This window comes from Anser cygnoides, chromosome 8, assembly GCF_040182565.1.
Source record: "Anser cygnoides isolate HZ-2024a breed goose chromosome 8, Taihu_goose_T2T_genome, whole genome shotgun sequence".
Taxonomy (NCBI): domain Eukaryota; kingdom Metazoa; phylum Chordata; class Aves; order Anseriformes; family Anatidae; genus Anser; species Anser cygnoides.
The window spans coordinates 29,929,456-29,955,689 of NC_089880.1; the positions used below are offsets into that span (position 1 = coordinate 29,929,456).

Consider the following 26,234-nt stretch of genomic DNA (forward strand, 5'->3'; position numbering starts at 1 on the left):
AAGAAACAATGCACTTCCTGCCTTGTAGTTCATGGAAAAGCAATTGTTGCCATTTCCAAAGTACCCATTGTTAAGAGAAACAGCTTTACAAGTTCAGGGACATAATTAAAGACAATGAAAGTTGATGGGAATAAAATGAGAAAACATCATAACAAAAAGAGTATAACAAGCAAGAAAATAACTGCAACATACTGGTATATCATAACATACAATTCAAGGGTACAATAAAATATGTCAATTGAAAATGTGTAGAAAGAAAAAAACAGTTGGAGACCAGTGTATTGTGAACAATAAATATTCATATATTTTAATATATCAATTTTAATATACAAGTCATATGTAAAAATAAGTTCACTGACTCCAAATACATAGCAAATGTACAGATTGTATAGGGACAGACGTGTAGGATTGTCTGGTACTGTACCAGCATTTTTAACTCTTCACAGCTCAACACAACCCCCCCACTCCCACCAACTTTAGCAGACTTTCTATAAACTTTATTATCACCATCATAAACTTAGCCTGGATCTGTCTGGCTGAACCAGTACCATGACTTACAAGGAAATCACGAGGAGTGTATGAAGCCTACAAAGGAAGCAAACGTTTATGGTGACTTTGTTAAAGCTTAGGTGCACAGATTTCAACAAAGCTGTGTACCTTGCTTAGGCTTACACGGAAGACTTACACCAACATTTGTTCACATTTCTCGCATGATCCTTTTAATGCTGTTCTCCCCTTGTAATAATTCTACTTTACAGTTGCTTTTTTGTTCCAAGCCAGTACTACTACCACGTTGTCCAATTTCAGAATTGGACTGTACTCATTGCAGAGCCGTAAAAATCTGTATTCCAATGGACGTGTAATCAGCTCTGATAGCACAAAGTACCGGTACACAATTTTGTAGAGGTATTACCAAACATTACTTTTGTTATATGAGACCTAGCAAATTGCAGAGTTTGCTAAATTCTCAGATTAACATTTTTCTCAAATCAAGCCAAGATGTAAAATGTCAAAGCTTAAGAGTTCTAAAAATCTTCAACTGCAATTTGATTGGCATTTTAATTTTAGGTTCTGTTCATAGCCTTAAGCAATTTCAATTCAGGCACTTTATATAAAAGTGAAGCATGAAAGAGCCTAGCAAATATACAGTGGTATATAAAACTAGCCTTCTAAGCACTTGCACATCAAATCACTTGGCCACGCCAAATATCACCGAGTCCTGCTTCAGCCTTTGTCTGCAGCAGAATGACAAATCCATCACATGCTGACCCAAATGAAGAAGTCTGTCACTGTTTGATGGAGTTTGACCAAAGAATCGATGTTTGAGTCACTCAAGATTCCGACAGCATGCTCTGAGCCGCAGACCTTGCCATATTTACCCCGTTTGATGCAATTTGCTGACAAATGTTTATCATACAAATTAAAAGAAGGGAAACTACCACCATGTCATCAGCTGTCCCAAGTGTTCTGCAGAGAGGCCCAGGCATCGTGTCAAAAGGAGACGATAAGCATATGATTGTTCCGAAGGAGCAAACAACAACTCTTATGAAAAAAATCCATACGAGACCACCCCAGGTAAAGATTCCTCGCCAGGCAAGAGTCAGGAATAACGGCATGTCGTAAAGGTAATCTGAAAACTAAATATGCAGATGAGTTATACTGTGCTGCATTCTGATTTGTGTGCTTCTTTCTGAGTCTGAGTTGAAGAATGAGTCTTTAAACACTTTTAGATTCAGATCTCCTGAATGCAAAAACTTTCTGTGCTGTCCAAGTCTGCCTACAGAGGTCAATGGTTTTGCACTATCTACAAGCACACTTCTTTCTAAAAGGAGTACTCACTCCCCCAGCACTTTGCAAAGAAAGTATTATGCTTGACACTGAGTGCTTTTGGAAACTGGTCCTTAATGGCTGCAATGAGCATATGCCTCTCTCTAAAATGTGGCATCAACTGTGACTATTAATACTTGAAAATGAGATCTTAGGTCTCACTTTAGTATGGACAGAAACCATAGGACTGACTGACTATTGCTCTTCATTAATACTAGAGTTTTGAAAGATAACATTCTTATCCACAGCGCTTAGTTTATAGTCCATAGATTAAAGCAGACTCCACAGTCCTGTTTGGGTCCCCTACCAGGATGTGACAGGAGAGGAGGATTTGCTTTGGTGATATTCTACACACTGTCAAGAATGGGCCTCGTGTGTGCGTTCATCCTTCATATCAGTTCCACTACCTGTCACATCTCTGCACCAGATGGGATTCCAGCTTTTATGAAGTACAGAGCCAGTGTACACTGCCCGAATTTGGCAATACCTAGAGAAAAAAATAGCTGCTTTCTAAGCTGAAATCTCATTTGGAACAAAAAACGTTTATGCAATTTAAAATCCCGGAGTTCAAATCTGAAAGTTCCAGGCTGACCATCTCTAATTCTGCTTTGCTTACTGTGTTTCGTCTCACACTGTCTTTTCCTCCCTGCCAGAAGGACTGCAGAATGATTCCTCTGAGCTAGGAACTCGTGAGAAGCACCTAGAAGTAGGTGCTTAGTAGGAGAAGCTGAACCCAGCAGTGACTGGTAAGACTTCCCCTGTGATATCACCAATAAGTGCATAAAAAGATAATTCACGTACTTATACAAAGTAGTTTTCACTGTTGGGTCTCTTTCAATCCTGTGTGTTACGCAGTACTAAGTAGGTAAATGTAGCTTTATAAATACTTACCGGTCGAGTTTGCCCTGAGAAACGCTTGTTGTAAGCTCTAATGTCATGTACAACTTGTTTACTTGGTTTATCCTGTTGCTTTTCACAAGAGATGTTATCCAGAAGAACCACCTTCATAAGAAAAGAAGGTAGGTATTAGCACTGTGTATTTGAATCTTCAGTATAGAGGCTAGTGTTCTGTAGTATGTCTCTCCACAATCTCTTCCTAGCAAATTGACCTTTGTCCAGTTCCATCAGTTCCATGACAGCAAGAACATTCTCCTTTTATAACCTGCCTCCAACCTACCAGTACAGCAGGCAGCTTTTGGAAGGGTTCAGATGAGATGAGGAAGTCCCCTATGGCTTTTTACGGAATGTTATCTCAGAAGAGACTCAATAAACTGTACAAAAGTAAAATGCCAGAGGCCTGTTTAATATTTCACAGAGTTGACTGATAAGACGTGTCAAATGATAAATGTGAATGGCTGCAGGGTCATTCAATTGTAAGTGGGTTTTGAAATGCAGTGGAAAAATAGAGGATAAATAAAGTTGATCCTAAGAGCTCAAGCGAGTCATTTTGTATTTATCATAATGCAGATGTGTACAAGGGAGATGTTTTACCTTTTGTCTGCAGAGAGGGCAGGTTATTGCTCCTAACCAGGGACTATGTTTCCAGTATGTGATTAGACAGGAGCCTACCAAAAAAAAAAAAGTGTTAAGATGCATGAAGTATATTTGAGGATATTTCATGTTTACAAAGAAGTTATCAGAAATAATAAACCCTCTTTCTACAACTGGCTGCAAAAATGAATGTAATTCTTTGCTTTCAGTTTAATATGTGGTTTTACTTGGCAAACTGACTGTGTGAAAATGGAGTCTTAGACCTCCTGCACCGATGTATACAGCTCCATGGGGCCTCCCATTAACGGAGACTTTGATTAATTCCAGTGGATAGCATCTTATTCTTGAAGCTCCCTTGACTGTGGTTGAAACACTCACAAATACAGGTACTCTTCCAATATGTATACATAGCACAGTGCAACGCAGAGCGCTGTGCTGGCTGCTGTGGACAAAAGCAGCGCAGCTGCATGAAGGTGGACTTCCTCTGGGTCAGTAAGGCGTTCAGGGGCTCTGAGGGCCCGTTATCGCAAATAAACCAACTCACAGCCAAGGGACAGCTTGGTCTTGCAGACACCTCCTGGCACAACACAGATCTTGGTGATGAAGTATCATATTTGGGACTATTTTGCCTTTTTGCCTTTTTTTTCTTTCCTTTTTTTTTATTTTTTTTTTTAATTTCTGTATTTCAACTGTTTTACCCCTCTGGAACTGCATAGCTCTATAGCTCTAGAAGAGCGAGTTGCTGCATTCTTTTTGATGTGTCTTGCCAAGACAACTGCTAACTAATTTCCAAATGCAGTATCATTTTCTTAGTGCTAAGGTCCCAGGTGTGGAGGAGGGCAGAGTCTGAGGACACTAAGATTAGAGTGTGCATATACTAACAGCAGTGGCTGACATACATGAATGTCAGTGCTGGTACTAACAGCAAAACATAAATAGCATCTAATCAGAAGCAGCACAGCTTGACTTTCAGCTCCCGGGCGCAGTGTGCAGCGTGACAGGTCAGGAAAATAAATCTTTTAACATGTAAACTGATCAGATTTGACAAGGACCACAGTGAAAGCAACAGCAGAACACTGCATTGCCTTTTTGATGGAATTGTTTTATTGAATTGAACAGTGGTATTCTAAAAACAACCAGCAAGTAGTTTAAGTAGTATGACAAGAAGTCTTCAGGAGCCCTCAGTGCAATGCTTTTCTGCACCCAGACTTTCTTTGTCAATTGTTACTGAAAAGAGGAATATTAGAGGAGAAATGTGTCTGAAGTCAAGTATAAAAAGTGTTCATGATACTATCAGTTACTTCCTTTATAGGACATCCCTATGTTAGGGATGATAAATTTGGCCCAAAGATATTTTTATGAACCTTGCTCTGACTTGTACGTTTTACTTTTGTTTTCATTTGAGTGCAGGATTTTTCTTTCTAACTCTTCTATTTTGTTTGCATATATGGAACAGTTAGCTGGGCACATGGCTATGTTTATATCTAAATCCTCATGTGGTATGTATAAACTCAGTCTGGCAGCCAGCTTCAAGCTTTTGCTTGAACTTTTACAGTTGACAGACATCATGCCTGACTTCAGGAGCAGCTTTGACCCTTTAGGTTCAGATTCTGTATCATGATCCACGCAGCGATGTCCCAGTGGTGACAGTGGGGTACTACTGGATCCCATAGTTCATCAAGGGCTTTAAAAAATAACCCTGTGGAAATTAAAATGTGCTACATGCAGAATCCTTTGTTTAGTAGAACAGGAAAGAAAGACTCCTATGAAGTTGACCTATTTGTGCTTCAGTGCCTTTTTCATAAAATAGACAAAATCCTGTTTTAATCTAGCCTGCTACACAATCTTCTGAGGGAGTCTGTAGGTTTTTCTAAAATACCTCTGTGGTTATTGTTAATTAGAAAAAAATAATATTGCTCAAGGATCGTTTTTCAGTTGAACTTCCTGAACATATGGTTCAAACTGAAGCTGAAAAGGAAAACTTCAGGACAAACTGTATGAATTACTACTAATAATAAAATCAGACATTTTTTATAAGTCCACATTAATCTTCTTTAAAAGCTCTGGGTTGACCACATTTTTTAAATAAAACTTTTACCAGGGTGGAATTTATTAAGAGTGCTCAGCATTACCTTAGCTCTGTTCTGCAGGGCAACAAGAGAAGTTTTGTTACTGATTTCAGTCACAACAGGCTTAGATCTACGTAGAATGGTTCTGATAAGCCCAATGTAAAGTTTTATTGGTTTAAGACATGAAAAACAGACATGTTACGCTTCTACTATATAAACATAGTCATAACCCAGATAATGCATTGCACTGGAATCTATGCTTTAGAGTGTATATGAAGACGTACTTGGGGAATGTAAAGCCTAACTAAATATGTGCAGTTAATGATAACAATATATATACCAAACTTGTACTTCTCCACAGATCTCAAAAGAAATATAAAGCCCAAATCATTATGTCATATTCAGAGGTAGAAAAGGGAAAGCTAACCAGGCCAGAGAAAGTGGAAAGTTAATGACTTTTGTTGTTGTGTCTATCTTGGTATTCGAAACTATAACTTACGTGATGTTATTTGAAACATGTTTTGAGGCCATATGCTTACTGTTTGTTCTGGAGTGAATTTTATTCAAAGCATCCTTTTCCTGTGTGGTATAAAACAGTGAGTGGTAACAAAAACTTAAAAGAGGCTTAAGTATTAAATGGTGTCACTTGTGGTAGACAAAGAGTCCATAGCTGTTGCTGATCCATTGATTTGTTGTGGTTTCAGAGGACAGAGATGGTGGCAGTGTTGATGAGGGGCTGGTTTGGGAGAGCGCTTTTCAATATAGAACACGGTGCCTTGTTCTCATTTAAGCTTAGCTCTTTTTATAACACTCTTACATGGTGAAAAAAGTTCAACTGGCTTGTAAACATAACTTACACTTGTTTTTAAGCTCTCTGTAAAATGTAGGAAGGAGCTTTATGGTTCTGACCAGTGTCTTTTGATGTATCTTGTGCTGCAGTATCAGATATTACTGCCAGCTGCCTGCATGACCCTCTGCCAGAGATGACTGATGTCGTGCTGCACAGGAGCACTGAAGCACCTTCACTGGCAGTTTCAACCTCATCAGATCATAAACTCCAGTTCTTTTCTGCCACTTGTGCAGTGGTGATGACAGCATTCAGCCAGGAACCTGATAAGCAGCTGGGGCAGTCAGGTTGTAAACTTTGCCTGTAAATTCACCAGAGGATGTATGTCAGAGGTGTGAGCAAAACTGTGACGTTCAGGCCAAGTATGCTGGTGGCCTTATCCTGCAGCCTTTCAGAGCAGGTGCAAAGCTCACACTGACTCCAGTGGTGCAGAATGTGGCCCTTAAAAATCCTGAAATCCCCTTTATAAATGCAGTTATGAATATAGCTCCCTCCGCTACTCTGTGCTTCGTCCTTGTCTTCCTTTGAAAAATTATTTAAGTTTTGTAATCCTAACCATATGGCTTAGCAGCCTCAAAGAAGTCACTTAGCAGACACATTTATCTACTGAATTATGGTTTTACTTGAGACTATCCAGCAACTATAGCTGCACTGGCTGAGGACAGGAGGCCACACGGCAGGCAGCCTCAACAGAAGGACCCTCACACTGCTTATCCAGGCAGTGTCTCTGGATCTGTCCCTTTTCTGTTAAGACAGGCCCTAGACTGGCATAAACAGTTACTGAGCATACATCATAATGAGATGTCTGAATATTTTTTCCATGTATGACCACATGGATTTTCTTTAAAAAGAGTTAAATGGATTAAAAGGTTTGTACATGACTAGAAACTCACTTGTTGAATGGTTTAGTATGTAACTTCCACTTTATTTTTTATTTTTTTAAGAAAGCTTTTACAGGACTATAAAGCAAGATAATAGTGCCTTATAGCTCTAAATCATTTCAGCTTTAGTTTAGGCAATTGTTTCATGGGGAAGCAAGCCTGTGGAACAGAATCAGACCTAAGCCTGATATCTTTTATGCCTGATTTTTACCAATGTAAATTAAATTTGAATCGATTTTATGGGATACTTGTTTTTTTATGCTGTTGAATATTGATATATAAAATGATGAGCTGTCTTCCCAGAAGTGAGTTCATGCTCAAAGAGAAGACCTCGCATTTGTTGTAGCTTGAACTTTTACAGTCACAAACTGTATGACTATTAAATTGATGATTTTTATAACTTAGGGTTTTTGCATAGTTGAATAAAAATTGTGTGGTTTTCTGGACCTTTTAAGCATTCCATGAGTTGTGTTGTAATTTAACAGTATACTGCAAAATCATCTGTTACCTCTTGTCTTGTGACTTCCTGCATTCTGCTTTTCAAAAGTGGCCCCTTGTCAAGATAAAGGCAAGGAACAGATAAAAAATACTGTTACTGATTTTTTGGTGATACAAAGATGGGACTCTTGCTTCTAGTGAGAGAACTGACTTTAATTCTAGGGAGAAGGGCTTGGACTGGTTCCTACATAGAACCTGAGATCTCTGTAGGAAGCGTGCTGCATTTAGTTGCCTTTATAAGCACCGTGCTGTCAATCCAAAAACCTTACCACAGAATAAATGTCCACAGTTGGTTTCTACTGGGAGAGTAGCTGTTTGGAGACAGATGGGGCAGCTGAAGTCTCTGTGGTTCCTAGGCCGCCAGATTTGGAGTGATTCCTGAAAGAGAAGTAGTGCAGAGTCCTCAGTAAATTAGTATTTTGGCTGACATGCTCAGTTCATTAACCATCTCCCATGAACAGCAGAGAGTCACAGGAGCTAAAAAACATAGATGTCATGCATAACTAATAGTTACCTCAGCAGATAAGGAAAGTTAGGCAGAAAGAAATTATTCCTGTAATCCTACAGAAAACACCAGTGTCAGCTAAGATCAAGATGCCACGTTTCTGTTTCCAGTGATTAATCCCCATACCACGGGGCAATAGTTATGTTCTGAAGGCCTGTAGAGTTTGACCCACTGGCTTGTCTTTCTGTCGTTATTAGTCAGACAGCACCCAAGGTTTGCCTCAGTAGCTTTTGGATCTTTTTCTTCCTTCTTTGTAGTCATGTCTAGCACTTAAATGTACTGAAATAAGGACCAGGCCATTTTCTGCCTTCCTTGGCAGAATGGTATTCTTACTGTGTATCATAGGCTATGTGGCTGCAAGTCACCTTTACGTTATTTGATGGCTTTTATACAGTCCTTCCCTTTGCTGAGCAAATTCTATAATTAAGAATAACTGAGGTTTGTTTCTACAGCAGGAAGATAAGAGCTTTGTAAACTTCTGTAGTGCTAAAGAGGCATTTTAAAATTCAAAGTGGGCATATTTGTATTATAATATTCCTTTGTATTATAATATTCCTGGAGTACTCTCTACCTGTAGGGGAAAGGCTGAAGGATGTGTGCAGGTCTTCTAAATTTTGCTCCTAAGTCATTATCTTAAGGCAATAAAAGATTATTTGGCAGTATACTCATCTTTGCCAGGACTGTGTGATACAGTGAGAGGTAAAATAGCCATTCTCACTCAGTATTGATTCCTCACCACATCTGAAGTTTTTGCTACTGTTATTATGATGCATTAGCTCGTCCATAATGGGTAACGGGCCTGCCTATATTGTCTTAGCACATCACAGAGAAGCTTATATTTGACCATATGTTCGATTGCCATAACCACAATGAGATCAGTCTTTGAAGAAAATGTAATAATAATGTGGCTAGTGTCCTTTCTGGAGATGAAGCTATTCCAATGTTTCTATCAGTCCCAGAAACAGAGGAGTTCTTCTGAAACTCGGAGGGAGCTTCCCAGGAAGGTCCTCTACTTTAAGGTACCATCTTAAAGGCTATTAATACTGGCTGTGCTCCGCTGCCTAGGTATGTTTAGGGAGGTCCAACAAGAGAAAGCATCAATTACAGTTTTATTTTGCATTTTGATCAAAAAGTTATGAACTCCATGTGTTTCTTAATGACCACAGAGGTCTGGCTTTATATGGAATGGGTATTATTTTCCCATTACCTAAATAAGGCATTCAGATGTGATGATGCTATACTTGGAGATTACAGTATCACTGCATCCCTTGTTGCCCAATTGGGATTGCTTTGCTGTTTTTCAAATAGCTGATTGGCACCTACCTACATGACAGATCTGTGAATACAATTCCAAGCAATTGACCTGTTTATGGAAGTTTTTATAAAGAGAAAATTGAACAGATTCTAGATTTTGCATACCAAATGCTGAAAGACCCAAAATGACTATGAAGATGTAAGATCATCTGACAACAGACAAAGATTTTAAAAAAAATAATTATTTTTTTTTCTAATTAATAATTCCAAGAAAGAAAGAGGTTGTCTTACAGGTCTGCCAAATAAATGAGTGTGAAACTAGGTCTCTTGTCATAGCCATGCCTAAAACAATGAGTTCACTGAATTAGTGATTTTAAATCAGCACCTTTAATATTGGTCTTTCCTTCCTAAAATGGGGATCTGTAAAAAGAAAGAACTGGAGGTTTTAAACCAACAAGTCATAACTGCTGGGAAGTCTTTCTTCCTTACAGTTTATGAAGTTATAAATGGTTCTGAGACCCAACAAAAAGTTCAGGCGCTGAATGTGTTTACGCTGTTTTCAGATTTTCCCCTCTGTGCACTAGTAAGATGCTCTCTTCATTTCCTGCTAAGGTGGCAGCCACACAATAGCCCAACGAAGCTGGGGTTACTGACCATGGCAAACTAAAACCTAACGGAGATCAGACAGACTCGAGTCCCCTGCACTGACAAATGACCTCTGGGCAAACATGGTTTGACATGTTTCCTAAAATTCGTATAGCACTTAGCAGCCCTATATTTTGCCTTCAAGTGCAAAGCTGATGGGCTGTTTGCAGATTCAGAAGTGAATGATTTCAACTGATAGAAAAGTGTAATAGTAAACATCAGCTGAGGAACTGCCCGGAGTGCTCAATTGGTGTGTTTATAACCATATTACTGATGTTTACACATAGGCATATATTACATAAACCGATTAGGTATCTGCTCTTTATTTTTGCAAAGTAACAAGACACACATTTCTTTAGCTTTGCCTCACAACAAAGCGAACCAAATGTGTTTCTGATTATGTAACAGATACTGAGTCAAGGGAAACCCAGCATTCCCAGACCGTAACTGATGGAAATTGTGAGAAGCTCTCGCTCACTGCAACCTCAACAAGTTGAAACTGCTTGTGTATTTTGTATCAGAATGTGTTGTACAATAATTAACTTACTATACGATTCCTAGGGGACAAATGATTGTAACTTTTTTCCAGATGACTCATCTTCTGCTGACTTACATGAGCAAATCTGCAGAAACAGAGTTTGTGCTGTTCAGAAGATGGGAAAATTGACTGTTGCTGTGTTGCTGTACAGCACCAGGGCTGGAAACTCAGCCGCCAAGTGCGAGTTGCTGTTCAGAAGCTCTGTGCTCGGAGCATCTGAGTTAGGACTTTACGAATCACAGGAAGGAACCAGGCAATGATCCTGTGACAGTGACACCAGGTAAAGAATACGTGCATGTATAGATGAAGAAAAAATCATGCAAATTCACTACCACGAAGCAGCATTTTTTTTATCTTGGAATCGTTCCTTTACTGAATGAAGCGAGGTGGGAAGCTTGTCCAGCTCTCACAATATGACCGACAGGTCATAGGTTCGGGAAAAAGAAATAGGCAGTTCTTTACACAGACAATTAAGCAGTGGACATTCTTGTTACGAATGCTCTAAATTTCTGAATTCAATAGGTACTGGATATCAAGTGCTATTAAATGCAAAGGTAGTACCTCTGACTGAACAAGTTAATGAACCATAAACCGCCAGAGAATGAAAGAGTATTCTGGGGAAGCTTCACATAATTGCCTGTTTCTTTATTCTTCTGTAGGCATCCAGTGCAGCAGAGAGGGCTAGATGGCCCTGGTTTGATCTGGTGTAGCCATTCTTACATTAATAGAGCATATTGGGGAAAATGGGACTTGCAGACACCTTCAGCAAAGATATCAGTGGCTTAGTCTTGTCCTGAGTTCAGTTAGGCTGGGAAAAACATGCTAGATCTTTCATTTATTTGAATAGATTATGTGCACATAATCAAATTTCTGATTTATTTAGTCCAAGCACTCAAAATGGTGTTTGAGTTGGTTTATTGTTGGTTATAAGGATAGTGACCAGCTGGATCTGATAGAAAAAGACAGATGATAACCTGACGTAGATGTAAGTCTGCCAGGATAAATTTCCCCCTTCCAAAGTCCTGAGGCAGCCTTTGAACGTTTGAACTAGCTGAATGAGAGATTGAAGTAGTAATTACGGCACTTAGCATTTTGTGGCTTGTGCCTGTTAGTTTTTGATGGTGCTAAAGTCATAACAAAACAAAATACTTAGTGTGACTGTGCCCAAAATACCAGACTTCTGAGGATCTTCCTCTCATGTAGTAGTTCTACATGTAATCTAGAAACAACACGATTAAAATTGTCATTCCTGTTAACATTTTAGGCTAGAAACTTTGAAAGTGTTCATTAAGTTACTGTTCCATAGCCTTGTACTGGATATTTGCACCTATCTCACCTTGGTAAATCCCAGGCCTGGATAATGCCATACCGATAGGGTTTACTATGGATGATGATGTATAGAGCTTCATGTCAAATTTTAAATCTGCTGGCTAGTGAAGACCACAGAAAGCTTCCATGTTTATTTTTAAATACAGTTTTAAGTTTTGCTACAATTGGGCCCTCATGTTTATTCTTTTCTCAGTGAGCACCGCAGGTGTTTTTGCTTTTGGTGTCAGAGTTCCAAGGGAACTCTCCATGTAGGTACCTGGTTAGAGGCTAGGTTTTGAAGCTCTTCAAACCCAGAAGTTCCTGGTGTCATGGAGTCAGATTTTTCAGAGAAAGAAAAAAAAAAAGAGAGATCTTTTCAAATGTGGATGCATCTTTTGTCTTAAAATAAAAGCCGAGCAGTTCAGAAAATAATTCTAGCAGAATTCTGCAAAATCAAGCCTACTGTACTAAAATGTTATCACTAGATTTGATACATTTTTAATACATATATGCAAAAGAAAGGCAAGAAGTAGTAATCATATAACTGATTGTGAAGCCAGAGGCTCCTAGGTGTAAACCTTTACTTCTGCAACACAGCTCAGCTCATTACATCCTTCAGTTTTACCACTAGGAAGTTTGGTTTTAAAGCATCAGTGATGAGTAAGCATGTTTGAGGAAAAGAAATTGAAGTTTAAAAAGCACTTAGCAGATTTAAGTGCTAACAACAATTTATTCATATTTTCATGAGCATCTGTCATTAATGAGGAGTAAAAGAGAACTACATCACAATGATGTAATTCTATAATGAGGAGTAAAAGAGATCTACATCACAATTAAGATGATCCGCAAGGATACACTGGACAGCTCATTATTTGAAAATGAATATTAAATCAAATCACAAATAAAATAAGAATATGACATATTTTAAAGGGAAGAATTGACTTGTGCAAATTTTCCAAAAGTAATCTAATGATTAAAAGTATAAATAAATACTTATTTATAAATATATATAAATAAATAATATACCAATATACAATCATAATAAATAAAAATAAATAATCACATATAAAAATAAATATTTATAATCATTCTAATGATCATGTCCTACCCTGGTTGAGAAAACCTACACAAAATTCAACTTACCATTCCTCTTTGCAGAACTGCTTGCGAGGAGCTGAGTAAGTTACACGGGCTGTCAGTGCTACGGTGTGGAATCATTCATGAAGGCCCGCTGTACGTCTTTGTCAATTATTAACTTCGTTGCCCAATGGCAAGGGTCTGTCAAGTTTTCTAAATTATGGTTATGAAAGAAATATGTTGTTATTTGTTTTTACCCCCAAATAAAGCAAGTCTGCTAACAAAAAATAAAAAAAAAAAAAAACAGAGGTCTCCTGGGGGGGAAAAAAAAAAAAAACACCTTTCTAAAACACCTAAATATATCTTCTTCCCCCCAGAAGGTGTTTGACATAATCAAAAGGTACCTGAATGTAATAAAAATAGTGCATTACTATTTTTAAATATTAACTTGATCAAGGGCATCTACAGGTATTTTGATCACCTGATAAAATAGCAGCCTATCAGTTGTGTAGACAAGTGATTAACTGAAGTACTGTTGTGAAATGGGCTTAAAACTTGCCAGACACTTGTGATACTTTGGTATTACATAAGTGCCAAATTAGATTGTGTAACACAGTATTGTCCAATAAAGCAAGCAAAGTGTAGAACTTAAGCAGAAGATCTAACTTGTTAAAATAATTTTAATTTAGAGGCACGTTTACTTCATAAAGTATTTATTCTTTGTCATGCTCTGTAGTCCTCTAGAAAGGCTTGATTCTGTAAAGGTATTCTGCAATTTGCAGAAAAAAAAATGCAGCAAAATTAATAAGGAGGCCTTGGTTTTGTGCAGAGCTAACCACTCTGATCCTAACTCAGCAAGGCATTGAAGCACATGCTGAATTTTCAGCCCTCAGGTAACACATAACCTCTTATGGAGGAGTGGAGTGGGAGTTGGTAATATTGGAATAGAAATACACTTAGAACAAAAGTAATGCCCCTGGCATCCCTGCTGAAGCACTGATAAGCTAAACAAAGCTCTTTTCAAAGACTAATAACCAGATGGGATTTGTAGCATAAACAATGCTCCTTGTTAGTCACCAGTCCCTAGGGCATCTTCCTCACTTTGTTAGAGAGAGATTGGCAACAAATGAAATGCTGTATGTGATTTCCTGCCCTGGGTATGCATGCATGCTCGCATGACAGTGTGATAGCTGTCATTTATTATTTATCTAAGTATGTATACACATCTACAGTGTGATTTAATTACTTACTAAAGGTGCCAGACTGACAGAGGCAGAAGCCGGAGATGTTCCCTTACGCAGAGAACTGACACGGGGTAAGTAGTGGCATCCTTCCTGGGCTGTTCTATTAAAATGCTTCACCCCAAAGGACACCCCAAATACCTGAATGTAGCTCATTTTCTCCACCTTTTTCCCAGCTACTCTGTTCAACTTGTTAAATCCTTAAAGGCTGCTAACAAGGACGTCAGTTATTCCTGCCAGTGACTCTGACTTTTAGACAGGAATGTTTATCCACTAGAAATTTCGTTTGAACACATTAAATTATTTTAGCGAGGTTACTCAAGCATTTGATTAGTACTAACGCAAAATATGATTGGAATTATTTGAAAACAGAGTTGAAACTCCCCCTAACGAAATAATAGCAAAAAGATTGTAGACTTTCTGTGAAATGAACCCAGATTCCCTTTTACTTGCCAGGGGCTGTATGCATAGAGCTATGTCTCTTTTGTAGTCACTTACGCTCTTACACAACAGACAGACCAGTCTTGGAAACTGGATGCTAAATTCTGCACTGTTTGAATAAGCAGGATTTTGTTTTCATTCTTTATGTCACTCCAGCTATTATTGCTCAGTTACCATTACAGTTCACGTAGTCGAGTAGTCCCATCTAAGGCAACAGGTCTGTTCACACCAACCACTTGTATTATTGCGTTATTAATTCCCAATTTTCCACATAAAATTTCTTATTCTGTTTCCCAAATGTCTACCTAACCAAAAATGAGGATCAAGACATATAAAGATGTGAAATAACGCTTCCTGGCAGTGTTTTGGAGCAGGGCTTATATGATGACATATCTGACACAAACCAAGGGGTTTAGGACTGAGATGGAGCTTTGCGTTATGAATTCTCAGTGTGTCCCAGCTCCAACCTAATTCCATCCTGGGAAAAAAGAGTGGTGAAGACTGACCGCTGAATACACAATATGTAGACAGGCTTTACAGTGTTCTGCTAAAATGGAGATGCAGGTTATCAGAGCTGCTACTAACATGCTTCCTAAATAAGAGCAGAGCATATCAGACCAGCTGTCAGTGAATTGCATCAGGAAATCAAGAGAGAAATCTCTTTAAACAGAAATGTAAGTGAATGGCTAGTAAAACCAGACTATTAAAACTTTTATCTTAAAGAATGATCCAAGCACAAAGTGTAGTTTTGTTGAAAATGCCAATTAAAATAGTTGTAACCTGTCTGGCACTGCTTGGAATGAACAACCTGTTAAAAAGAGGCTCAATCCACCTGCGGTAGGAGTTGGCTTTCATTCTGGAACATAGAATCTTAAAAATCTGAATAAAATGTGTTCAAGATTCTTAGGCAGACTGAAGTTGATTTTCAAAGTAAAAAAGAAAAATGACATTGGTATAAAAGCGATAGGAAATCTGAGCTTGTTTTTTACACGCATGCAAACTTGTTCTATTCAATGTGTAAATGATATAGTGAGTATCAACAACTGTGTTTTGGACATTTCCATGGCATTTAATAGCACTTCATAGCTGTGACATTTTCATGTAGTGTTTCTGTTTTTCAACACAGACCTTTCTTCTTCAGCTAGAGAATACTATCTGAATATTCTGTATTCAAATACTTTGTATTTTAGTGATTTTTTTATACCACTGTATAGATGTTAGGGAAAAAAATGATCTTTAATAACTGACCTGTTAATTTTCAACTGAAAAATAATGGAAATGAACCAGTTATTACGATTTCACTCAACTAATCTTGTATACTGATGATATGCTTTTGAATAATAAGATAATGGTATATAATAGGTGCCACGGCACATACAGTTCTGAAAATTATTTTGTCTTTAGAGAGATGAGAGATATTACCACAATTAGTTCCTGTGTGCAAGACTACACACCAGTACCCTGGCACACAATCAGTCTAAAGGGATTACTTTTTTTCTGGAAATTATGTTTGTTTTTTTCCCTCAATCCTCAAAAAAAAAAAAAAAAAAAAAAAGCTCATGAGCTCACTCACAGAACAGTCCTGAACTGTGGTGAAAACTGGAGGTAGCTGATGCACAGTTTTAATTAAAAGCAAGGATATTTTAATGATCAGAATCTACAAACCAAATGGTCTTGTTGGGATGTAAGCTCACCTGCCAAATACTCCTTAGCCAAATGAAGTCACAACATTGCACTGTCTTTTCAATGTACCTGTGGAAACAGGATTTGAAAAAGTGAATGTGGATTTGTTTCTGACAAGTTATGTTATATTTCATGTCCTAGGACTGATTATCTTGTTACTAGCTCAAACTGAAATTGCAGCTGAGAAATTTAATATGTATGAGCTCGCATAGCCAGGAGCTGCTACCATGACAGTGCAAACAGTTCCGTGATGTCAATTCACGTCAGCTAGCTAATACCAGAATTGCCAAAGCCCATTTTCACGTGTGACCTTGTCCACTGAAAAAAAAGATAAGAGTACCAAAATAGAAGTGCAGATATCTGTGAGAATGTAAACAAAAAGCCTAAAATAGAAAAGGACAGATAGGAGATTGACAAATGTTAAGAAAACAACTGAGGCAGGCAGAGAGCGTTTTAGGAAGAAAGGCTGCAGTGAGACAGTGAGGTCTCGCGGAGAAGAAGTGATGTCACAGAGGTGTAAATACTTTATCCCCAAAAGTCACTGTTCATAAGAATTCCTGATTCTGAGATATTTTCCTGAGATGATTGAGGTAGATTGTGTAGATCAGTTCTTAAAGATGTTAACCAATTTTTCCTGCTGTATGAAGCCAAAAGGTACAATTACAAAGCTCTGGTCACTTTCTTTTTTATAAATCTAGTTAGTTAGTTTTCCAACCCCAACCTACTTTGTTTCCAGTATAGTTTTTAATGAAATTTATTGGGATATTGGGACTTCTGCTTCTGTGGCATTATTTCAATATTTCCTCTAGCCCCCTTGATTGGGAATTATGGAATACTAAGGCAGAGATAATCTGTCATTCATTGCACTCATCTTTTCTATTTCTTTAAGGAGCGATCAGGTAAAATAGTTCTAGTATAGTCTGTCTTGCTTTCTTAACTGTGCAAAGTGAATTTCCTTTCCCCAGGAGAATTTAGAGACAGTGCACAGGCCAGACACACTAACATACACAGTTCGAAAAGAACCCACATTTCTGCAGAGCCCAGGACTGAAGAATACTGAGTAAGCAACTTCACAACTGCTTCTAATCAAGTCCAAGCAGCCTCTCTGTATATTCAGCTCCTTTTCCCTTCTCTTCATCTAATAAAAGACCAAAAACTGTATAGGAGTACCCTACCAGGTTCTGTTTATGTGCATGAGGTTAACAATAGATTCCTACTTTGCAAATCTGCCCTCCTGGCAGCCAGGGCACGCTGCTGAGCTGCGGGCACCAGCACCCCCAGGCTGGAGCTGCTCTCCAGCCGCTTGTCTCCCAGTCTGCACCTGTGTGCGGCACCGATCTGTCCCAGGTACAGAACCTAGCATCTGCCCTCATTGAATTTTGTGCTATTAACAATTTTCCAGTACTCCAAGGTATCAAGATCGCTCTGCAAGGCCTCTCATCCCTCCAGAGTTAACAGCACCTCCCAGTTTAGTATCAGCAGCAAACTTTAAATAATATTTCTAAAAGTACTTGCTTTCTTTTCTGACACTACTATAGTAAACTAAACCTACTAGAATAATAACACAATAATTGTGATGTTATTGTTGTTTAATATGTGTAGATGCATTTGTACTCTGTGTACAAACTCACTGTATTGTATGGGCTAAGGTAACTATACCAGCGATTTTGTAATCAAGGACCCCAGAAATTACTCCAGTCAAAACTAATTCATTGTAAGACAGGCTAAAAATGCCAGCCTAAGCTGTCAATAGTTTTAATGAGATGACTTACAGTTTCTTACCGCCATGAAGTCTGTGGGGATCAAAGAAAATACTCATTGAGTTAAGATGTGCTAAGAAAAGTGTGAAGAGGAGCGTAAATGGCTCAGGAGTTCCAGGAATCCCACTGGCTTAAACAGTCTTTTATTAAAAGTAAGTGTTCTCATAGCTGAATGACTTCCAAGAAGGGCCTCAAGTGATGATAGTATTTCCATCAGATATGAAAATATTTGAAAGATGCTTATTCCATGTGGAGATATTTCCACCTTTCAGAAAAGCCCAAATACAAACTCTCTTGATGAATATACTCTCATAAAAGCATTAATTTTCAGAATTGTAAAATATCCAGAATTCCTACTTTTTTTTTTTTGATAATGAATGCATTTATAATGCTTTTCATCTCCTGTAACAGACAAAATATTTCAGAGTATTTTACAGAATAAATACTTCAGTTACATACTGAAAAAATTTACATTCATAATCATGACGTTGCTCCCATTTCCCTCAGGGCATAATTGACCTGTAAGGTATCGCAGAGCATCTTCAAAGTGGGATCTTACTGGGATCTCCTTTGAACACAAGATACATTGGCACGTAGTGTAGCCGGTCATGTTGGCTAACTGTGCAATATTGACATAACCAAAATGCCATCTGTCTTCTTAATATTCTCTTACGTAAAATACCAATAACAGTACCTCCTGCCCTTAGCAAAAGTGCATAGACCTGAAAGTGGACTAGGCAGCTACCCCAGTAGTACTCCAGTCATCAGGACTGTCTTTTTTTACCATTTCTGTTTTGTTTTTCCTTTTTTTTAATCTCCTCAAGATGTTTCTCTCAGAAATAAGAGGTAAGCCAGATAGTGGTAAGGTAACCTCAACCACTCTCTGCTCTGGGAGTTGCTGCTCTTGTAAAATGCAGTTCCTGGTGAGATAGAAAGCAATAATGAAGTTAGCTGTTCCCTCAACTCTTACGCCAGTGCCCCAGAAGGAGTACGCAGTGGATTGGTATGACTAATCCAGTTGGCACAGATCTCTGGTTACTTTACAACAAGCCATGGGGGTAAAGCAGTGATCACAAGACTGTCATCGCTGAGTGCCAGTGACCTGCAGATTTGGAAGCCTGTTCTGTTTCTGGTGCATTCAGGAGACACGTACCTGTGTGAGACCAGTAAAGTATCGATGAAATTTTCAGTCAGTCAAATAACAGGAGTTCACATTAGAACCATGATTTTTCTTCATATTCTATGATTTTTACATGCTCAGTTATGATGAATAATCCTTGTTTGATTATAACAGCTTCTAAGTTGTTATAATCCACATTTTGGGAATAAACAGATAGCCAGTGCCTTTTTAATGAAAATATTAAGAACTTCCAATATAGATCGAACTTGATTCAAAAGGCAGTGGAAGTATATATATAAGAAAGATGTAATTATGATGGGACATGAAGGATTGTGTGGTCGAAGAAATACAGCAGGCATTAGGAATCTTACAGCATTTTGTATTCTGTAATAATTAACTGCATAAATCTTGGCAATTGGTTAGTTTCTATTTTTTTTCATCTGAAAATTTCAAATATGCGTTGGTCCCATAGAATATCAAGAGGCTTACTTGATGCTTCTGAAACTTTTCCAAGATGGCAGAGAAGTGTAGACTTCCACAAATTGTACCAGTGAAGCTACTAAATATGACAGAAAAGCTGAGATTCATTTTTCAACTCATGTATTCTGTCAATAAATGTGCAAGTTACATAACTAACCACCAAGTGTCACTGTTTGGTATTTTTCATTCTAATGTATTTGTTTCCAAATGCTTAAAAAATTCCTACTAGTTGCAGTCCTATAAATGAGGATTTTTGAACAAGAATATTGTTAAACTACAAGAGACGTGTATTTGCCACAAGAGCTATGGGAAATTCAAGTGTCTGAAAATATGACTTTCTTGAGCAAGCTACCAAAATGTACTGTCTGAACTAAATATTCATATTATCGGACATAATGCAAATCCCAATGAAAATCAAAAAGACTTAACAATCTGATTTATTTATTTATTTATTTATTTATTTATTGCCTAGCAATTCAAATGATTGTAGCAAATGCCATTCTTTACTGTAGACATCCCTTACTAAGCAACTGTCAGACACTTTTGTCAAGAAGGATGCATTATCAAGAGGAGTGAATGCATTTTAAATAAGTGAGAAGTAATTTAGCCTGACTTTAAAATGTTGTTAACAGTGGACATTAGGCATCGTGAGACTGAACTGAAGTCCTGGTGTGAGGTGCCAAGCTAGTCTTCCCTGTCTATGGAATGTTAACATACGTCGTAGTCTTTTACCTTGGTTGGCACAAAACCAGAATTTGATGACAGACGTTCAAGTGGGCTGCAGTTCATGGAGAAATTTCCAGCTAGGTTTAAAAACTAAACCCAAATCACCCACATTACTTACGTAACTCCCCTTTGTTACTGCTTCTTCTACCCCGCAGCTGAACTCTAAGCACAGTGCCTGTGTGCCTGATGTGCTCATGTATAGCTGCAGTTGGAAAGATGTAAAATAGCTACACAGATTGGTATTGTAGTTCTCTGTAGAATTTTCTATGTTGTAAGTGTAACATTCCTTGGAAATATCCTCACAGTGTGCCAATAACTGATTTATTTCAGAGAGCACTCAATTATGTGGAGTCAGCCCTCTGAAGAGGATGCAAAAACCAGGAGTGCAAGGGTGAGCCAATCTCTTCTGACATAATCCCAATTACCAAACCGAACGGCCTGCCTTTTCTTTCAGACTAGTGCTTGTGCTACAGATTACAGCCAATCTCCTTGTACTCTACAGTCTGTACCATCTTTCCCGCATAACCATCTCATGTCAGGATGCTTTTGAACTAGAAGCAATCCTGAAATAGGGCTATTAGGCCTTGGCTGGTTCTGATTAAGCTCCACCCTTCCCTTTTGTCAGTACTGTACAGCCCTCTAGAGGAAAAGTATTCTCTGCAGTATTTTTTGCATTTATGGAAGATGACCCCCACTGAAACAGAGCATGTCGTTAGGACCCTGAGTGCACTAATAAGCATTAGTGGCCTCAACGGGTACCTCTCTCTACACCCTCTGCCATGGGCCCAGAAATTCTATTTAAGCTCAGCCCTGAGCCTTCAGCTCACTCTCAGCTGTGGATTTTGCTGATCTGAACTGTGACCTTTGGAATGAATTCCCAGCTTGACCTCAGAACTGCCTGGTCATGGTGCTGATCATGGGACTGTGTCTGACCCTGACTGGTGAGTTGCCTTCCTGGCTTTACCTTGTATTTGCCTCATTGCCATGAACTTGCCTGATAATCTGCATTTACGGTTGATCATCCCTGAACCTGTCCATTTTACCTGCACTGCTGAGGTACTGTGGGACACGGCCCTGGCTGGTGCATTCCCTGCCCTGCTGGCTCTGTTCCTGGTTAAATCCAGGTTTCCTGGAAAGCTGCTGCCTTCTGCTGTTCTCTGGCACATGTAGCATAAACCCAGGAAAGAGGAAGTGTCTCTAGAAACCATATAAAGAAAGTGAAGGTGTGGGATGCTGAATCTGTAGAGAAAAAGCATATGAAATCAACAGGAAGACATGGAGAATTACGTGCTTGTGGGAAGTGAGTAGGATACTGCATAAAGATGTGGGTAGCAATGACATGACACTGTTATTTCCCATGAAGGGAAAGGACGTAAAGTACCAGAAGGAAGGAACAGTAACCGAATGAAGAGGTCTAAAAGAAAAATTTTCAAAAAGCTAATAGAAATTATAAAAGAGGACAACTATATAATAAAATAAATGGTCTTAACAGTACAAAACCTAGTACAGAAGTCTGTGGGGCTTTACTCAAAGAACCTGTTACTCATTATTCATTTTTTAATGATAGCCTTTATCATCGCTGGATAGCATTATGAGGGGAAATAGTCATGTAAATGCTGTCTACTTCATTCACTGCAATTTTAATCTTTCACACAAAGTGGAATCAGTAACAGAGGATTAAAACATGTATCTTAAGAAGTAGAACAGCCGAAAAAAGTATGTATGAGACCCTTAACAGCGATTACTCAAGTTGCTTAGTAGTCCCTTCTTACAATATTCACCAAAGTGGTTAATGTCATCCCGGATATTTCAGTAACAACAGGTGCCTGTAAGAATGTTTGTAAAACTGAATCAATAAAAACAGTTCAAATGAATTTGTAATGGAGGCAAAAAGTTACTGAAGTTCTTGTGCTGAAACAGCAGAGGGACAGAGTAATTGTTTTGCTTTAGTGTAAGGTAGTTAGGCTTTTCTCTGGAGCATTTGAAGCATGCTATTACAAGATCCTGAACCAGATGTTAGAGAAATATTAATGTAGACGGGGAAGGCAGAACTTTTGGAGAAGAGTTGAAAGCCTCTCCTCAAGCTTGTGCTTCAGCACTTTCCACCCTTTGCCTCCCCCCAAAAAAGGAATTTAATATCTTTATTTATTGATATTTTAGCCTCGTTTAAGAACAGGCCGTTACAGCCACGCTGACGCCCCACACCCCGGGCACAAGCGGCTCTGAGCTACGCCAGCAGCCGAGCCTGCATCACTTCGTCACCCCGGGCCGGCGCCCGCCGCCATCTTGTGGCGGTACCGGCGGCCGCGGGGCGCAGCCCGCGCACCACCACCGCCGGCGGGCAGCGCTGAGGGAGAGGCCGTGCTCCCGCCCCTAGCGAATACCCCCCGGCGATTGGCTCGGAGAGCGCCACCTCCTCCCCGTGATTGGTAGAACCCGCTGCCACTCCGGGCGTTTGAAGGCAGGGGCGGGTGTGGGCGCTGACAGGGCTGCTCCTCCCTCCGCTCGGGGCCTGTCACGTCAGCCGCGCGGCGCTCGGCGGGGGGAGCCGGCCGCCGCCATGGAGGCGAAGCCCGCGGACCTGCGGCTCTGCGACAGCCTCATCCTCTGGGTGAGCGCCGCCTCGGGCCCTCCTGCCGCCGGGGCGTCGAGCGCCGGCCGGTGGTGCGGCCTCGCCGTCGCCCGTCGGGGGGGGAAGGCTCGTGAGGGGGCGTCCGTTGGGAGCGCCGTGAGGGCACCGTTGCTGTGGTGACGGGGGGGGGGCGTGAGGGGCCGGGGCGCTCTGAGGGGTCCTTAGGGGCCGGGGGGCCGTGAGGGGGGGGGCTCCATGAGGGGCCGTGAGGGGCTGGGGGGGGTCCTGAGGGGTCCTGCTGGCCCGGGGGGGGGCCGCTCTGAGGGGCCCCCGCGGCCAGGGAATGGTGAGTCGGGGTCGAGGCTGTGAAGGCACTGCTGTAATGACAGGGCCCGCACGATGAATTTCCTTCTCCAGCCGGTAAAAGGCCCCTGCAGGACTGCCAGCCTCCGGACGGGCCTGTGGTAGCCTGTAGGCCCAAGCTGTGGTTCTGCGGCAGTGGCTTCAATGGGGAAACCACCCCGTAATTAACAATAGTAATAAATACGTGAAATTAATTCGGCTGACAGGAGCGGAAACCTCAGACCTCGGTTGCAGGTTTTGGTTGGGCAGAGCGCTGCTCGCAGCCAGGTGCAGCATGCTGACGTGGTGTTGCTGCATGTGTGAGAAGCACTGGGTTCAGCTGTCAGGCTCCCTTGCTTTGTCCCTTGTCCTTTCTGAGTTTCTTCTGTGCTTTTCTGTAATTTTAGTCTTGCAGATGCCAATATTTTAGGAGAGAGTGAGCTCTGTTACACAGAACTCGTGTGGCAATTAAGTGGGCAGCTTCTCTAGAAATAACAGGTATTTCTCCCATGTAAAGTATAAACAGAGGAGAGAAGAGAGTGCTTGAGAGGCGTTGTGGAGATCCAGGAATGAAATTGGCGAAAGTGATAGCAGCATCTACCAGAACCGACTTTCCTTTTCTTCTCTGTATATGACAATACAGCAGTTTTAATGCATTTCAGTCTGTTATAAAACACTGAAAAACAATTTCTGCCTTCATTTCATCCTCCAATTTTCCTTTTGGTACCCTTGTATGCCCCTAGCATTTTGTTGGTTTTTAGAATTTCAGTTATCTTATGCTTGCCTCTCTTCAGTTAGGTATCTCTTATCTTTTAATCTATTTATTCTTTCTCCTTTTGGACAGTTTAACTTTCTTTTCCTCATGATAATCAGTTAAAAATAACTCTATCATGATTCTGTTGCAAAATAAACCAGCGGAAGAACTTGTGCAAATAACAGTCCTGAACTCTATCTCAAAATCCTTTCAGCAGTGCTCAGCTGATTTATTTTTAGAATTTCTCCTTTAAAATGTATTACGTTTAATTGTCATTTTAGTATAGTCACAGTACTTACCTCTAACTACATAATGGTTCCTAAAGAGAATTCTAAAATAACTTTGTCAAGCCTTAAACAGAAAGGGCATTGTACAGAGTTGTTAGTGTAAATCAGCATCCAACTCCCGTGCGTTCCCGTTCTGTACGCAACACCCGGCAGATGCTTTGCTAGGTGTGTGGCTTTAGATCTAACACCTTCTTTCTCCGACCTACTTTACAACTTAGTAGAAGCCAAGCATTAATAAAGATACATTTCAAAAGTCCTTTCAAATTGATCTTCATAGTAGATTGAATCTTGGGGAAAAAAAATCGATCTTCTGAAGTTGGGTATTTAGGGAGAGAGGAATGAAGTGCCGTGTGTCTGAAGAGAAGATGGTTCTGTAAATCTCTATAGTTGTAAAGGTTTTTCAGCTTGTTTCTTCTTTAATACAACCAAGATAACCAAGATCTGTTCCCCTTGCTTGTGACTTTCTGTGTTCTGCTGCCATATCCTGATTTTTCTTTAACATTAGTAATTTCATACTAGAAAACATGCATTGCCCAGAGATGAAAGAGAAAGTACGAATAAAAATGTATGTTATCTATTGGTTCTGTAACAAAAATGTGATTGGATTTAATTTTTGTGGACATTACAGAAAAATGGAATGGAGTTAGATTAAACTATATAGGGAATGTGTATGAGTTTCTAAGAAAAACTGACTCAATATCTGTTGAGATTGAGATTGAACTCCCAAGCCTGTTGCAGAAACAATTTTCTAAGTCAGAAAGACAACCTGGTTGTTAGATGTGAAGTAAACCTGAATGTTTTCCATCCCTGGGTAGGAGACGCATGGAAGAGTTGCATCAGTGGGGCTGGTGATGCAGTACTGTGCAGCAGAGTAAGAGTTTCTTGAATGTCTTCTGGCACTGCACCTCTCCAAGTCTTCTGTCTCTGCCCCCGAACTAGAGGAGGATCCTTACACGTGGGTCGGTTCTGCAAACATCCTCTGTAGGGGTATGGCCAGCCAATTGCAATGCCTTAAAGCGTTGGTGAGGCGTGTGCTCACCTTATATATGCTGCAGTGTTACACCGTGTGGGTGTTTGGGTATGTATCACACATCCGTAATCACTATTCGTTTAATGAAGGGGGGATGGTACTGGATGGGAAAACACATACCTGGGCACTGCAAGTACAAGTTACCGGATGGCCTCTTTCCCCCGTAGCTCAGTTTGCAGGAACGCTGCTCTACTAAAATCAGGGCCAGGATACGTGAAGTGCAGGGCATAAGAGGTACAGGTGGCAAATGTGAGAAATGTGACGTGAGTCTATTTGTATCCAAAGCTTAATAAAAATCATGTCGTGGCAAAGGCTTGATCTTGCTTGCACGGAAGCGACCCACGCTACAAAAACTGCTTCTTTCGATCACTGGTATGGAAACTGACTTAACTGGTTTGTTTACAGGAAAATTTTGTTTCTGTGTGGTTACGATCTTCTGAAAGTGTGTTTTAGAAATCTCATTTGAGCAAGCATAACCCAAAGCTTCACATACACAAATTAGAAGCTGCATGAGAAAATAGTTTTTAAAGTGTCTTGGAAAGGAAGGAGTTTGAAAGTCTGGTGGGACTAGTTCATCCTTTCCAGGTCCAGGAACAGGGTTACAGGTTTGGTGTGTTTGTTGGAGACATTTTTGAGGCTTTTATTTTTCCCTTCTTGTAGAATGTGTCAAGGTGCTCATCTGTCCTAATGTGACTGAATGCTACGTGAGAGTCAGCTGACAGCAGCACGTAGTGTGTTACATGGATGGTAACGTTCTGAGCTGGAAGATTTTTCCACGGCAGTTGTGCTCTTACTCCAGTGCCAAATGGCACCAGCAGCATTTGTAATGTTAACGTTCCTGTGGCGGAGTTGGTCCAT

At 39.9% G+C, this 26,234-nt stretch overlaps 2 protein-coding genes across 5 annotated transcripts in view; one reads left to right on the plus strand and one right to left on the minus strand.

The window, feature by feature from the left end:
* Window positions 1-475: 475 nt before the first annotated feature.
* LOC106032987 (E3 ubiquitin-protein ligase RNF170-like) lies at window positions 476-22,665 on the minus strand. Of its 2 annotated transcripts, XM_013176230.3 has the most exons (7): window positions 21,435-22,665; window positions 16,317-16,374; window positions 13,007-13,153; window positions 7,883-7,991; window positions 3,319-3,392; window positions 2,719-2,829; window positions 476-1,637 (listed from the first exon to the last, which is right to left on the minus strand). In XM_013176230.3, the coding sequence occupies exons 3-7, from the start codon at window positions 13,079-13,081 to the stop codon at window positions 1,332-1,334; spliced, it is 675 nt and encodes a 224-aa protein (XP_013031684.2). In that variant the 5' UTR covers window positions 13,082-13,153; window positions 16,317-16,374; window positions 21,435-22,665; the 3' UTR covers window positions 476-1,331. The 2 variants fall into 2 exon arrangements, with proteins under 2 accessions (XP_013031684.2, XP_047917955.1); XM_048061998.2 differs by lacking the exon at window positions 21,435-22,665 and having other exon boundaries at window positions 16,317-16,456.
* The window catches only part of HOOK1 (hook microtubule tethering protein 1), a 40,259-nt gene continuing 27,049 nt past the window's right edge, over window positions 13,025-26,234 (plus strand). Inside the window, exons 1-3 of one of the 3 annotated variants that reach the window (XM_048061975.2) lie at window positions 13,025-13,096; window positions 14,196-14,255; window positions 20,722-20,782. In XM_048061975.2, the coding sequence (XP_047917932.2) occupies window positions 20,735-20,782 (48 nt within the window). In that variant the 5' untranslated portion in view covers window positions 13,025-13,096; window positions 14,196-14,255; window positions 20,722-20,734. Of the gene's footprint in view, window positions 13,097-14,195; window positions 14,256-20,721; window positions 20,783-20,933; window positions 21,333-22,675; window positions 23,003-26,234 lie in introns of those variants that run through there. The other 2 variants (XM_048061976.2, XM_048061974.2) reach the window with 2 other exon arrangements.

What these genes read in the sequence shown, in the direction of transcription:
- LOC106032987 (XM_013176230.3), bottom strand. Translation starts at nt 13,081, where the DNA reads ATGATTCCACACCGTAGCACTGACAGCCCGTGTAACTTACTCAGCTCC. An exon ending in CAGTTCTGCAAAGAGGAATG is followed by an intron (nt 7,992 to 13,006) that starts GTAAGTTGAATT and finishes CTTCTCTTTCAG; the next exon opens with GAATCACTCCAAATCTGGCG. An exon ending in GCCCTCTCTGCAGACAAAAG is followed by an intron (nt 2,830 to 3,318) that starts GTAAAACATCTC and finishes TTTCTTATGAAG; the next exon opens with GTGGTTCTTCTGGATAACAT.